The sequence below is a fragment of the Anabrus simplex genome, chromosome 1, assembly GCF_040414725.1.
Source record: "Anabrus simplex isolate iqAnaSimp1 chromosome 1, ASM4041472v1, whole genome shotgun sequence".
NCBI lineage: Eukaryota > Metazoa > Arthropoda > Insecta > Orthoptera > Tettigoniidae > Anabrus > Anabrus simplex.
In genome coordinates, this window is record NC_090265.1 from 382880867 (window position 1) to 382897560 (window position 16694).

The window sequence follows — 16694 nt, forward strand, 5'->3', positions numbered from 1 at the left end:
GTAGAAATTGGACGAAATAAGACCGTATGAATAAAATGCTGCGTTGGTCATTTAACACCAAATACATTATTCGAACAAGCCACAATTCTACTTACCTGGTATTACCCAAACATATTGACAAACCTACAGCAAAAGGAAATATGCTCTACTTATTATACCCGCAAATGTAACACCAGCAGATCTTTTCATAATACGGCACTGGCAGTACCGTTTAATCTCGCAAGTCACGAAAAAATCATGACAACATAGTGCCAACCTGTAGCATTAACAATAACTGTAAGACGACGTATCGGCAAGTAGGGTCCCTAAACTGTATGGTTGGCGACATTGAATCGAACCCAACAGTTAGAAAATAACTATACATCTCTACTTTCTGTATTGACAGGGGAAAAGAGTAAGGTTGTACCCTTAGTGTATAAGCGTACGTGGCAGGGAGTATAGTTGCAGAGTTATGAAACCGAACTTAAACTTACTGTACATTTCCGTGTGACGCTCGAAATTCTATGCGTGTACACGAACGAAACGGAAGACGTATTCTACGTCAAAATGTATGGTGATAATTGATTTCACTACTGCCACCGCTTAGCATCTTAAAGTAAGAACCTAAGTATGAGGTGGTCAACGAAATTGTTCACAGTATTGTGATTGACTATGGAGAAAATCGAGTGGCTTACCCTCACGAATTTCTTAATAATCTAACACCAACTAAGATGTTTCCACGCAAACTGAGAATGAAGAACGGTGCTTATTATTATGTCACTAAAAACTTACTACCCTCCAAAAGCATCTGCAATGGGACAATACTTTTTTTACGTCGCACCGACACAGATAGGTCCTATGGCGACGATGGGATAGGAAAGGCCTAGGAATGGGAAGGAAGCGACTGTGGCCTTAACTAAGGTACTATTTTCCTGGTGTGAAAATGGGAAACCACGGAAAACCATCTTCAGTCTGCCGACAGTGGGATTCGAACCCACTATCTCCCGCATGCAAGATCACAGCTGCACGCCCCTAACCGCACGGCCAACTCGCCCGGTGTGGACAATACTTAAAGGACATCGTATTATTTCTCTGTATCGGCTAGCCATTGATCCATATCATTCCATCTGATACAAATACAAACTGTTTTTTCGGATATACGCAACCCAAATAACGCGTTTAACCTAAAGATCCTTATAATTTAGATTTATAAACACCAAATAACTTGAAATTTCTCCTTATGGTCGATAAGGCCCTTTCGCTGCCTGTGTGTCATCACTGTAAATTGATCCATGGACCTAGCAAAAGAAAAACTACTGTGCACAATTCCGCGCCAAATACTAAGGATCATTCTGCAAACATGTGGTTTATTGCGCCGTGAAATGCAACAGGTGCCCATAATACGATGTAATTAATAGGTTATGCCTCGTGTTCTGTAATGTAAAGAAGTTAAATGAACACTGTAAAAAATCATTGAAGACTTTGACATGGTATTAACTTTCGTAAGTACTAAACCTCTAGCCGAATCGGTTAAGGGCGGTAGCACAAGCTGTATGAGTATCGGGAGCGTAGCGGATCGAATCCAGCATAAGGCAAATTCTCAGAACGGCGGAGGTCCTCCCTTTTAGCGGGGATACAATAATAATCAATATTGTCTTTTCCTATTGGTTTTGATGATGATGATGATGATGATGATGATGCTTGTTGTTTAAAGGGGCCTAACATCGAGGTCATCGGCCCCTAATGGTACGAAATGAAATAACAAAAAGTTCAAATTCATCCACTGACCAAAATAAAATAAAAAATGGCATGAATGAATGGATGGACATTAACCCAACAAAAACAAACAAACAAACAAACAAACAAACAAAAAACAGTGGATCAGACTCGTGAAAAGATCGTAAATAATAGTATTACTGACCAAGGGACCACTTATAAAGCACAATGATGCTTTATGTCTAAAGGGGTGCAAAATCCTCGTCTAAGGACAGAATGGTACATGTCGCGAGTAAAGTAGAACCATGGTATTCGTCATGTTGGGATACTAATCAAAAGTAGCGAAGACTCACGGTGTTCCACACAAGATGGTACTACTCACAATGATTGCACGTCGTACAGGGAACGCAGACCTATGGTGTTTCTCACACAATGGCGCCACTCATAGCCAACGCAAACCGATAAGGTTCCTCACCTAGGTGTACTAACCACAGGGACTCGCACTATCCCGTGGTGTTCCTCACAGGCAACGCAGACCCACGGTGCCGCTCATATAGCGGTACAACTCACAGGCTACGCCCAGACCAGCGGTGTTGCTCACATGGGTACGACGCACGGGTACTGGAAACCCCCAGGCCAGCCTCTTTACTGCTACCAAATACAGTAGAGACAATACGCGACACTTACGGATTTAGCCTTGCTAAAATGGGAGACAATTCGACGGTGGCGCTCCTAGTGACTTGACCTGAAAAAATCGCGCTAAATTCAAATATCAATGGAAATGTATATACGGAAATGGATAAATAAATTACGTCTAGAAAGAAAGTGTTATTGAGATATTAACTTCGAAGTTATTAAAGCAATTCTGGATAAATGAATGAACAATTATTTAAAAGGTTATTATTCAAAGACATAAATTAGACATATAAACAAGGTGTGAAATGGACTGCTGTGATATGGCTTGATCTTTCATTTATGCATTACTTTTTTAGCTTTAACATTCCTGCCTGAACTCTTACGGTTGGATTTGTATTTTTTCTCATTTAAAAACATTTTATCATCACATTAAGACACTTGTCAATAAAAATATCGCCACATTCCTTACACATATGATGCAATGAATTAACATTTAATAGCTGGACAATTTTCCTCTTAACATGAAGCCTACTAACAGAAAGAAAATCTATAAAATCCCGGCTTTAATCTGAGAAAAGGGATAAAAGAAAGAAAAGTATGAAAATGTTGTCGATAGTGATGCTTTGAGGAATATTTACGTACAATTAGAGTAAAAATGTAACATACCCTTGGCTGTATAGTCGAGGATTTTTAAAGTCGCTGGCTTGGAAATGATCTGAACAGATCTTATAATTCTGATAAAAGCGTAACGTCCCTTCTTTCTTGTACACCTTATCCAAATTACTTCTGTGACATTTCAAAACCCACAGATCACACCTACAACAACACATCGGTATTGAAGGTTAACTGTTGCACTATACAATAAAATTTGCGTATTACATTTTAAGCCAGTTAAAACATGGGTCGAGCAGGTCAGACGATTATGAAGTACTATAAAAATCTCTATCACTGGAAGAATATATATGCAAACACAATATTACTTACATTTTCTTGTCACGAGGGAACCTGAAGAACGACCGCGCATCCTTCTCTACTTCATAGTTACTGCAGCCAAACACAGCACATACCTTTCCCCTCATGTTGAGAGGAGATATCAAGGAATGACACACGCTACTATTTAATTATGTCAACTCGCTGAAAACGCATAAATAACACCAAAAACTTCACACAAAAATACACGTGCTCTTATGACAGAATCAGTAGTTTTCAGGCCTACTCGCTAGAGAGAGCTCCAATAGCTGTCCGTCGATATTTCGCTCAGTGTCGCGTATTGTCTCTACTGTATTTGCTGCTACGGATCACAAACCTATTTCGTACCTACTCGCAGTGGTACTACTAGCAAGTACAGGCACCCCATGGTGTTCCCCGCATGATGGTGCGAATCAAAAGTAGTTTCATTGTTCTAATTCAATCATCCCTTGGTCGACCCTTTTAGTCGCCTCTCACGACAGGCAGGGGATACCGTGGTTGTATTATTCGTCTGCGTCCCCCACCCACAGGGGGTAAAGAGAGAGAGAAAAGAAGAAAGAAGGGATCCGTCACTTCGAAAAATGAAGTAACGGACGAAGAAAGGCAAGAGTCACGAAGGGCGTGAAAATGAAAGACTCCCTAGGCCTCGAATGTTCTTAATACCGTCGGGGTCGGAAAAAACAAGAGTTGACCAAGGGAGGTCGTACAGGATAGACGAAAGTGAGGAGCCTGGCACAGGTAGGTGGAAGCAATGCCAAGACTCAGCTAAGGGTACCATGGTCGCCAACCCACGCTCCCAAGTTGAGAGCCCCTTGGGCCCCTTTTAGTCGCCTCTTACGACAGGCGGGGGATACCGCGGGTGTGTTCTACATGTGCGTCCCCCACCCGCAGGGGGTAGTGTGTTTAGTCCGCGAGAGGTATTTTATTTCCCTCAAGTCCGCCGTCAAGCCGGTTAGGACCCCCCTATCCGCCACCTGGGATTGCCACGTGGGAGTATCACCTCTCCCCCTGCTACGCCAGCGTAGTAGGTTCGTGGCCTATTGGTTTTAAGCGATGCGCTCTGATTTGGCGTCTTTCCCTTAAGGAAGGGTGGGGGAAATATTGGAAAGGAAATCGGCCTTGGTCTTTTACGATGGAACCGTCCCGGCATTTGCCTGGTGGTAAAAATGGGAAACCGAGGGAAACCATTTTCAGGACGACCAGCATGAGATTCGAATCCCCTTACGTACATAATTTTTGGGACATCCTTCCCCTACACAGTAAGATGTCAATCGATGAAGCTTTATGCAGAACCTGTCAACGTCATTATAAGCATCGAGGGGAAAATGGTGATGATGATTGGGATGAACCAAATCCGAGGATTGAACACTGTACACAGTGTATGGATGAACTTTTAGTAGTACGGTACCGTACATAATAATGATGAATTGGAAAAGGAACAAACCACATGAATAACAACAAGGTAAGAACTGCATTATCTTCTTTGTAAAGCATAACATACTTAGTATACTATATTTCTAAATGTTTTGTTTAATTTCAATGTTGCAGGAGGCATTACAATTTCGGAAGCATGCTACCTCTTCGCAGAAAGCTGTTAAGAAGCATACCAACCTTGTCAGCAGAAAACGAAAACTGTTGTAGTACATTGTAAATAAATATTTCATTGCATTCAAAATGTTGTACTTATTGCATTCCTTTGCCTTCTCACACCTACTTATTCTGTCTATAAAAGCATGAGAAAATGATCAAGACTAAACATGCACAGGTATGATGACGTCATCGCTGCAGGTTAAAAACAGAACAATAGCATGTGCTCACTCTAGCCTTAAGCATAAGATCGCGTCGTTGTAGTAATGCATGTTTAAATTTGTTCGATAGAGACATAACGCTATGCCTTGACAGGGGAGCAGGAGGAGGCCTTAACAGCCTATGTATAGCTACCATCTTTGTAACGTTCCAGACGTTACAGTGTAATTATGTTAATTTTATTATGTATAATTAATCCAGGAATTTAACGTCATGATATTTATTTTGGTATGTAATTGTATTATAATTCATGTTCAATCATTTGCTCACTATCATTTCATTACTTTGTAACTACGACTTGTAAACGAGGGCTGAAGATCCTAATATTCACTTAGATTCTTGCGACATTTGTTTAAAATTAACTTGCAGTAGATTTCCTCTATCTTGCCACATCACCGAGGAAGGAGGAAGGACAAATTTAGACACCAAGTTCTGGGAAAGCGAGCACGTGTTCACGCGTCCTAACGAAAGCTACCGTATTTCGACCAGAATTATTCAAACTGATCAACGCCTATATTTTCAAAGGAGCGTCATGTTGCCATGGATACTGAGTGAAAGGACTAATAGAAGAACAGTTAATATCAGAGTTAAGACCCGTCAACTCTAATATCTGGAGTGGGGAGAGACATGTCATCTGATTGGACCACGTGTAGCGACCTGTAATTAGCGCCAGTGAAGGTTATAAAAGGGCGTGTTGGAGCTCTTGGCTTCATCTTCTACGCGATCTTCTACCAGATTTTCTAAGTGATCTTCTACGTGACCTGCTACTTGATCTTCTTCGTTTGATTCTGCATTAGTATTCTACATTAATTACTTCATTTACCACGACGTGGTACTTAGAAATTCTGAATGAGGGGTGTATAGCCACTCTCATCAGGAAGTACGTACAGCTCGGCTACAAGACCGGTTTGAACCAGTCTAAGTCAATAGGTAGTATTAATCTAGATAGAAATGAAACTTCAGAGAACATTTTCAGTAAAGTTGGAAGGATTCTTATTTGAGTATCCTCTCCAAATAACCCAAGGTGGTTCTTCTAACTATGACTTAGGGCTTATCTCCAATATATGGGATAGAGCATAATAGGGAGTGTTAGTTTTGAAGTCATCTTCCAATTAGTGGGAGGTGCAATTTGCAAGGTAGGAATGGTACTTAGCTGCAGATGAAGAGATCTCAAAGACGACCAGTGATGTTCCAGCTACAAGGATGGAAGCTTTCCAAGGACCAGCAGAACAAGACTACATGGTGAGCAAGCGAGTTAAAGATATTGCAAGTTTTCGCGAAGTAGAGTCATTCAATTTTTTGTTAAATTCATTTTTTATTTTAAATTCAGTTCTCGTTAAACCGTCGTCATTTATATTAAATATAATAAATAGTATTTTTCTAGTTCACTTTAATCAATCTGCCTTAATTAGCCTTTTGATTTTTAATTCTACTGCTTAATGATTAGTGCACTATCACCCCACCCCTGTGATAAGAGTCCGTCCAAGCTTGATTATAAATTTTTATCTTTAAGTCCTCAACTTAAAGATTGGCGCCCTTAGCTTGAATGGTTGCATTTCTCGTTCGATGATTGTTCTCCGAGAGGGGAAGTCACATCTTGTGCAGTAGCCTCTAAGCTAGCTTTCTTCATAACAGCCTATTGTATAGCCGTCATCTTGTGCGGTAGCCTCTAAGCTAGCTTTCTTCATAAGAGCCTGTGTATAGCCGCCATCTTGTGCAATTGCCCATGGCCAGCATCTTTCTCCATAAGAGCCTGTGTATAGCCGCCGTCTTGCTCAAGCGTCCCTAGGACGTGTCATAGCCGCCATGTTGCGCAAGCACCCCTAGGCCGTCTCATAAGAGCCTATGTATAGTCGCCATCTTGTACAATTAATGTCAGTAAGGGCATCTGGCCGTAAAAATAACGATAGCCCCCTTCAAGATGGTGGATATAAGGTTAGGCTCGCTTTCTTAGACGTCGGGAAGGGTAACTAGCCGATCGCTACCACGTGCATAAGGTAGTAGCTTTCAATTTTAGTGCCGTCAAGATGTCAGCACTGACGTTTTCGATCGTCATTTGTTTAAAGATGGTCGCTGACAGCTGTAAAAAAGCACGTGGCTTTTTTTACAAACACGTGGCTTGTCAAAAAAGTACGTGGATTTTTTTTAATTGCCCGCTACCACAAGCCTAAGGTAGTAGCCGTGAGGTGTAGTGCCGTAAAGATGGCAGCACTGACGTTTGCGATCGTCTGTTGATTAAAGATGGCAGCTGTCACCTTCACAGCTGTCAAAAAGCACGTGGAATTTCAAATTTCCCGCCACCACGTGCTAAAGGTGGTAGCCGTGAGGTTTAGTGCCGTCAAGATGGCAGCACTGAGGTTAGCGATGGGTTGTTGTTTAAAGATGGCAGCTGTCAAAAAGCACGTGGCTTTGTTTACAAAGAAGAACACGTGTTGATGACGTCACGGTCACCTTGTCATGACGTCACGGGGTCAATAACCTTTGGCCTGGGTCAATGATCTCGGGTGCTGACGCAGCAGAAAAATACTGACGAGGTGGATTAGGTACCCTATTGCACTACTACTGCAGTTTCAACAGAGCGGGGCTCCACCTCACGGATCAGTAGTCGTCCGGAACCATCTTCATGCTTCATATCCAAATAAATGGATAGGAAGGGGCGGATTCGTTCACTGACCCGGATCATCCGGTCTAACGCCACTTGACTTCTTCCTGTGGGGTCGCTTAAAGCAGGTAGTGTATGCACAGGTGCCTGAAGATCCTGGTCACCTTCGGCAACTGATCACCGAGGCATGCCAAGCTGTTACACCTGACATGTTATAACGTGGAACAATGTCTTTAAAATGTTGTGCTGAAATCTGCATAAACCAAGGTGGTCAACATTTCGAAGACTTGTTACACTGAATATGCAGGGTACCCTACTTCCTACCTCCAGACCATCATGTCGTAGTCCAACCTGGCTACGTAACATCGGATACAATTCAGGACCAAATAAAAATTCAGTATTTGGAACAGGATGGCATGTTTCCATATTACAGTCACTGTAAACGGCGTTAATCGAAAAAAAAAAAAAAACTGTACCAGCCTGTGAATCGAACTTACTACCAGACAGCTTGGCTGATACAATAGCAGTGATCCGAGATTTAGGGCCGGTTCTACCACCTACTGGTAAAGTAGCGCGTAATTTGCCCTCCGCGTAAAAGGATGTTTCCGTTCGACCCCCCCCCCCCCCCGCCAGGTAGCGCTATCGGCAGCATAAATCGTAGTTACCCGGCGCGTAATTTATCGGCCACTTCGAGGGCCCGATAAGACTTTACCTGCCGGGCAAGTTTTGAGAGTTGAACATTATTAGCTGTATTTCTGGTGACATACAACTTAGCTTAGTATACTGAAAAAAGCATGATGCTGTAACAGTGGCCGATATTGTATTGCAGGATCTTGAACATTAATGCTTCCCTTGTGTTGCAACGGTCACACCAGCCTCTCGCATCGGTAACTTAGGGAACACATTATATAAGTCAAGCTTTCGTAAAGAAACTTTAAAAGGATATAAAATCAAAATCTATTTGTAAATCATTTCAAATGGGCTTTAGTTTTCTACTTTTTCAATTTTCAGACACGAGGTATAACTTAATATATAGTATGTACCGTACCCTAACTATTCGAGTGTTCTTATAGCGTAATGGCCAACGCACTCACTTCGTAATACGAGGTATGCAGGTTCGAGTCTTTATTATGACGAATCTTTTTTATTTCCATTATTAGCGTTGTGTTAATCTGTATGCCTCTGTTCATACGTTCTTTTGTTAATAATATATTTCATTGAAATATTTAATCGCAATATTATGTCTACTAGGAAATTGCTTTATATGTATGCTACTTATAGAAAGTGATGTTATGATTAATAGCACATAGGACTGTCGCCCAGGTAGCTGATTCCCTATTAGTTGTTTACATAGTCTTCTTGTAGGTTATTTCGAAGAAATTGGAAACAATTCCATTCCCGAATTCCTCTTCCTATGAATGGATATTTATCCCGATTAGTTCTTTACATTTACAGTCCCTTCCAACTTTATCTTCATAAAGTTAAACATTAGAATGAAATACTTTATCAATAAATGGAAGCAGGTTGAACTAAACGAGGTCACAGAACTATTTGTAAATAGAGCATCGTGGAGATACTTAATCAATTCACAGAAGCCTGCAGATAGAATGCTCAAAGGCAATAAGTCCGTAAAGAAGATGTGTGTGTACATAGGCCTACGTATATGGAAGCGCGTGAAAGAGAGTTAAGAACAACGGCAGGGATCGAAAATACATTTTAAAATGTAAATTAGAAATACGATGAAAACCTGCGTACCTTCTATTATGGAGCGAGCGACTTGACCAATCTACTACGAGAATACTTTTCAAAACGCTGCCTTACATGACAGGTTATAACGGGCGTAAGGAAATGTAATCTCAAGATTTTAATCCCGATTAGGTATTGATATTGAAGATCATAGATTAAAATCACGAAAGCTTGACATAAATCGTTGTCCATACCTCTTAAAACTCCCCTTATTAGGCTTTTTGGTGATAATAAGCAGACGCAAGCACAGCGAAATAAGACAATCGAAATGAGTTTCATGCATCTGACGATAGATAGCACCACACTCGAAAGCGAGAAGTCGCTGAAAATCAGTCTAGCCAACTTCGTATATCGGTGTCTAGCTCGTGGTAGCTACCTAGCACTTGCGCGGAGGTGGTTGGACGCAAGCCAAAGTACCAGCCGATTTACACCTCCAGGTAGTTTACCTCCCGGGCAGCTGCCAGCCACTTTACCAGCAGATGGTAGAACCGGCCCTTAGCCACCTTAACTACTGCGAGCCTTGCTGCATAGCTAGCACGTTGTAGTCCTTATGGGCATTTCCTGCCCAAACATAAGTGTTATTCGCAGCTTTGATCGTTTTACACATTCATTATAATAATAAAAATAACACAGCCGCTAATGATTTCTACCATATTCGCGGGCATTATATACATGGTATAGGGCCGGTTCTACCATCTGCTGGTAAATTGGCTGGCAGCTGCCCGGGAGGTAAACTACCTGGAGGTGTAAATCGGCTGGTACTTTGGCTTGCGTCCAACCACCTCCGCGCAAGCGCTAGGTAGCTACCCGGAGCTAGACACCGATATACGAAGTTGGCTAGACTGATTTTCAGCGATTTCTCGCTTTCGAGTGTGGTTCTATCTATCGTCAGATGCATGAAACTCATTTCGATTGTCTTATTTCCCTGTGCTTGCGTCTGCTGATTATCACCACAAAGCCTAATAAGGGGAGTCTTAAGAGTTATGGACAACGATTTATGTCAAGCTTTCGTGATTTTAATCTATGATCTTCAATATCAATACCTAATTGGGATTAAAATCTCGAGATTACATTTTTTTACGCCAGTTATAACCTGACATGTAAGGCAGCGTTTTTGAACAGTATTCTCGTAGTAGATTGGTCAAGTCGCTCGCTCCGTAATAGAAGGTACGCAGGTTTTCATCGTATTTCTAATTTACATTTTAAAATGTATTTTCGTTCCCTGCCGTTGTTCTTAACTCTCTTTTACACCCTTCCATATACGTATATACACAATCTTCTTTACGGACTTATTGCCTTTGATCATTCTACCTGCAGGCTTCTGTGAATTGATTAAGTATCTCCGCGATGCTCTATTTGCAACTAGTTCTGTGACCTCGTTTAGTTTCACATGCTTCCATTTATTGTTAAGGCATTTCATTCTAATGTTTAACTTTATGAAGATAAAGTTGGAAGGTACTGTAAATGTAAAGAACTAATCGGGATAAATATCCATTCATAGGAAGAGGAATTCTGGAATGGAATATTTTCCAATTTCTTCGAAATAACTTACAAGAAGACTATGTAAACAACTAATAGGGAATCTGCTACCTGGGCGACAGTCCTATTTGCTATTAATAATAACATCACTTTCTATAAGTAGCATACATATAATGCAATTTCCTAGTAGACATAATATTCTGATTAAATATTTCAATGAAATATATATTTAACAAAAGAACATATGAAAAGAGGCATAGAGATTAACACAACGCTAATAATGAACATTAAAAAGATTCACCATAATAAATACTCGTACCTGAATACCTTGTATTACGAAGTGAGCGTGTTAACCATTACACTACGAGAACACTTGAGGTACTTAGGATACATACATTAACTTATACCGCGTGTCTGAAAACTGAAAAAGTAGAAAATCAAAGCCCATTTGAAATGATTTCCAACTAGATTTTGATTTTATATCCTTTTAAAGTTTCTTTATGAAAGCTTGACGTATAAAATGTGTTCCCTAAGCTACCGATGCGAGAGGCTGGTGTGACCGTTGCAACTCATTAATGTTCAAGACCCTGCAATATAATACAATATCGGCCACTGTTACAGTATCATGCTTTTATCAGTATACTAAGCTAATTTAAGTTGTATGTCACCACAATATACAGCTAATAATGTTCAACTCTCAAAACTTGCCCGGCAGATAAAGTCTTATCGGGCCCTCGAAGTGGCCGATAAATTACGCGTCGGGTAACTACGATTTATGCTGCCGATAGCGCTACCTGGGGGTGGTCGAACGGAAACATCCTTTTACGCGGAGGGCAAGTTACGCGCTACTTTACCAGTAGGTGGTAGAACCGGCCCATAGTTGCACTAAGGCCATAAAGGGGCAGGTAGTAATGTTTTTCAGATTACTATGATATACGCGTTAGTTGGGTTACCTACCTCCGAAAAAAATAAGGGAGTGGTGAACTGTATATATATATAAAGTGAATTCATTTACGTATTTCATTGTCGTACAGCATAACCATCGGGTATATAAAGATTGCAACGCGACCAATAGCGCAATTTTCAAACCACCTCTAGCCGAGAAAACGTTACCTTACAAAATATTTTTTCAAAGAAACAATTCTGAAATTTATAAACAATGCATAAAACATTTCATTGCATATTGTGTTAAAAATTGGATTCGATCTGGTTTCTGAAAAAAATTTCTTAAAGTTGATGCATCGTTGAAACACGTGTAAAAAAAAAAAAAAGGCTCCATTTGTGTTCCATCTGCACTAAATTTCGTAAAATATAAATTCCAAACGTATATGGCCTAACGTGAAATGAAACTAGGGAAATTGCGGCGGCCTATTGGTTATTTCATAAACAACCTCCAAACGCGAGTGCACATAATATTTCGGTCGACAGTATTCCTACTCTCTCTCTCATAGAGTGAAGTGCAGAAATTTTTTCTTCCTTCTCCATTATTGAGGCTTATCGTCTAGTTCTTAATGCTTCTAAAACTGAAGCAACAGGAAACTTCAAAACATTCCAGTAAGATGAAAGAATTGGGGAACACAAGCAAATCATACTTCGCTGACAAGTCTTTGAAATCACATCTTTTTAGATAAATTAGAAACGTGCATATTAAACTAGACTTTCTACAATAATCAAAATAATATTTAAACTGTAAAACACAAAGTTCACTTATAGTGTAAATTGTATGTTATGCATCAAGTAAGTCAGTAACATAATTCATGAGTGATACCAACAAATTTCAGTCAGAAATTTGGAAATAATTGATGGGTTTACCTTACTGTTACAGCTGTTCGACAGAGTTCGGAAAGAGCGTCCTCTCGAATTGAACAAAATTGTGCCCATCACTGGTGATATTACTGAACCGGAATTGGGTATCAGTCAGTCGGACCAGAATCTCCTAATCCGGACAGTATCGATAGTGTTCCATTCGGCTGCTACTGTGAAGTTTGATGAAGCCCTCAAGTTATCGGTCACCATCAACATGCTGGGCACCAAACAGCTGGTGGAGTTGTGTCACCGCATGTTGAGCCTCGAGGTAAGTTTCATATAGCATCTTATTCATTCCTGGGAGATAGTGGGTTCGAACCCCACTGTCGGCAATCCTGAAGATGGTTTTCCGTGATTTCCCATTTTCACGCCAGGCAAATGCTGGGGCTGTACCTTAATTAAAGCGACGGCTGCTTCCTTCCCGCTCCTAGCCCTTTCCTGCCCCATCATCGCCATAAGACCTATCTGTGTCTGTGCGACGTAAAGCAACTTGTGAAAAAAATACTCATTCCTTTCCTAGATTCTTAGATAGAGGAGTAAATGTAAGAGTTCAGGCACACATTTTTCAAACCCTTATTAGGTTTGTCATATAATAATCAGCACTGCTGGCCAATAAAATTTCAACATTACTAAATATACTATCAGTTAAGAGCTATATTTACGATGCACACGAGCTCTAAGACTGAATTCAGTCGTCTGTCCTTTTCAGTTCTTTCATTGGGAATTCTTATTAGCATATCTTGAAGCTGTCACTTTTCCTCATTAATATTATCAATTTCTTACTTTCTGTGACAAATTTTTTAAAGACTTTTTATCTGCATCATCAATCGAGGGATCGTCTAATCCATTTATTCCTCAGTCTAAGCGTATGTATAAATTTAGTGATGTCAATCTCAGAAATTCACACAGACTGTTTACGTGAAGCTTGTGCAATTATATTTTACATAATGTTCTCTTCATTCTTTATCTTTTTGACATCAAGCTTATGACCCTGAGTATTCATTCTATTGAACACCATCATCATTCATTTAGACCATGCTAACAGGCTTACAGCTTGCAGTACGTACATGACGATCTCATTTCGCCAGTTGAAGGTCCATGCTCATTAGCTGAATCTTAAAGATCATAAACCTCTCCATTACCGGGCGAGTTGGCCGTGCGGTTAGGGGCGCGCAACTGAGCACTTGCATCCGGGAGATAGTGGGTTCGAATCCCACTGTTGACAGCCCTGAGCCCCTGAAGATGGTTTTCCGTGGTTTCCCAGTTTCACAACAGGCAAATGCTGGTGCTGTACCTTAATTAAGGCCGCGGCCACTTCCTTCCAACTCCTAGGCCTTTCCTATCCCATCGTCGTCATAAGACCTATCTGTGTCGCTGCGACGTAAAGCCACTAGCAAAACAAAACTTGTCCTTTATTTTCACATTTTTCCTATTATGGGCTTTCATCTTCTATGTTGCGAATTTCAGTGTTCAGACTGGTCGTCAACTTCAAAGGCCATGTACCATTATTATAGTGTTCAGTATTGATCTATGATGGTGTTTTGACTTTGATGCAAAGTACCTTTTAATCCACTGTATATCTCAATGGTGATGCCATTGGATAGAGACTTCTATTATCAATAGTATTTTTGTAGGAAAAGTAGGAAATATTCCTCTCTCTAAAAGTGACTGAACTCTTAACTTCATGTTTAGAAGACAATATTGTCAACTGAACAGAAATGTTATATATGTACATAGATGAGTCACCTAAAACTTACATCCCAAAATATTTCTGATTTGGAAGGTGCTGTTGATGTGCTGTTTTAACAGAAATGAACTGTAACCAAGGGCTCATAATTGTAGCCCCCCCCAAAAAAATTTGACCATTATTAGAATGTGTATTATTTTAGAAAAATTATTTTTCAAATGGAACAATGCCGATTGGCATTAACAAAATAAAACTAGAATGTTAATGGTGTTTTTCTTCTTCTTTGAGCATTCTAATACAAGTAGTTTAGGAGCTAAATTGTTGTAAATACCGACAGTTGTCTGCTCCATTCACCTGCTTATTTATAAGGCTATAGACGAGGTGGCCGAGTGGTTAAGGCGTTGGACTGCTATAAGGCTATGATGTTCTTAGGTTAGTTTCTTTTACAGTACACTGATTAAATTATGACTTCCTTATCAGTTACTTTGTGATAGTTCAAGAAATTGGACGGACGTGGTGGAAGATGGTATTTACCCATGCTGAAAAAGCCGACATGTTAATGGTGAATGGAGAATGTATTAAGAATGCTGTTCATTGTCTTGCTCTGTACACGGAATGATATCCCAATTGACGTCGCCCTTCTCGACAATTATTTGTAATTGCAAGAAGTCAGCTTCATTTTCCGTATTAAATCCTATTTACAAAGACTTAATAACATTAAAAATCTTCCACCTTTTTGATACCTATATTTGCATTTTAGCAAATTAATTAATTACACACAGTACATGTTTTGTTCTTTTTTTAGAATATCTTCAGCTGTTCACATTGCTTAGGTGATTCACTAAGTGTTTATCTTTTTAAGTACATCATAATCAGGTACCTTGTTCTTCTTAAATACTACGTAAATATTAAATTAAAATAATCTAAAAACAATGTGTTGGTTAAATGGGTTGGTGAAATGAGATGGAAATGGATTTACTTATAGATACCTATTATTAAAACTATTTCTATTCATTTGAACAGTTGTTAAAATGTTTCCAGCACTTTATCACTAAAATATTCCACTTGTCTTCTGATAAAAAGGTTTTGAAAAAATGTATGATTTTCCTTTGTCACAGTTCTGAATATTGTTAAGTGTTCACGTCATTTACTCCCTCCAAGGTGGCTGCTATTTGTTTTAAATTTACAAAATGTGTCTTGAATTGGGTTGGTTCAGGAACCTTGAAGCTGATTGCCATTTACTACTAATAAAGGAGCTTCCCCATATTCTTGCTGTTGTCAAAATCCACTCCTTCAAGGTCACAAGAGCAAGAATATGGGGAAGCTCCTTTATTAATAGCAAATGGCAATCAGCTTCAAGGTTCCTGAACCAACCCAATTCAAGACACATTTTGTAAATTCAAAACAAATAGCAGCCACCTTGGAGGGAGTAAATGATGTGAACACTTAACAATATTCAGAACTGTAACAAAGGAAAGCCATACATTTTTAAAGACCTTTTTATCAGAAAACAAGCAGAATATTTTAGTGACAAAGTGCTGGAAACATTTTAACAACTGTTCAAATGAATAGAAATAGTTTTTATAATAGGCTATCTATAAGTAAATCCATTTCCATCTCATTTCACTAACCCATTTAACCAACACATTATTTTTAAATCATTTTAATTTAATATATATTTACGTATGCCTTTTCTAGTGAGATGTAGTGTTTACAGTGCACTATGTCTTCTGGTATGGGCTATATCAAATTTGTTACTTTCATGCCCTGTCTCAGTCTCATTTCCCCCTGTGGGTGGGGGCGGTAGAATAACACCCATGGTATCCCCTGTCTGTCGTAAGAGGCGACTAAAAGGGGCCTAAGGGGCTCTGAACTTTGGAGCGTGGGCTGGCGACCACGAGGCCCTCAGATGAGTCCTGGCATTCCTTCCACTTACTTGTGCCAGGCTCCTCACTTTCATCTATCCTATTCGACCTCCCTTGGTCAACTCTTGTTCTTTTCTGACCCCGACGCTATAAGGTTTGCGAGAGCTAGGGAGTCTTTCATTTTCACGCCCGTCGTGGCCCTTGTCTTCCTTTGGCCGATATCTTCATTTTTCAAAGTGTCGGACCCCTTCCATTTTTTCTCTCTGATTAGTGTTATATAGAGGATGGTTGCCTAGTTGTACTTCCTCTTAAAACAATAATCACCACCACCACCACCACCATCAGTCTCATCCTTGGCTTTGACAATATGAAAGTGACTGAGGTATGAGCGATGCTAGTAACA

General features: G+C 40.0%; 1 protein-coding gene across 9 annotated transcripts in view; it reads left to right on the forward strand.

Annotated features, from left to right (window-relative positions):
- Positions 1 to 16694, forward strand: part of LOC136856813 (putative fatty acyl-CoA reductase CG5065) — a 619576-nt gene that overhangs the window by 525544 nt on the left and 77338 nt on the right. For all 9 annotated transcript variants that reach the window (XM_068224968.1, XM_067134943.2, XM_067134938.2 and 6 more), the window contains one exon: positions 12759 to 13007. In XM_068224968.1, the coding sequence (XP_068081069.1) occupies positions 12759 to 13007 (249 nt within the window). The remainder of the gene's footprint in view (positions 1 to 12758; positions 13008 to 16694) is intronic.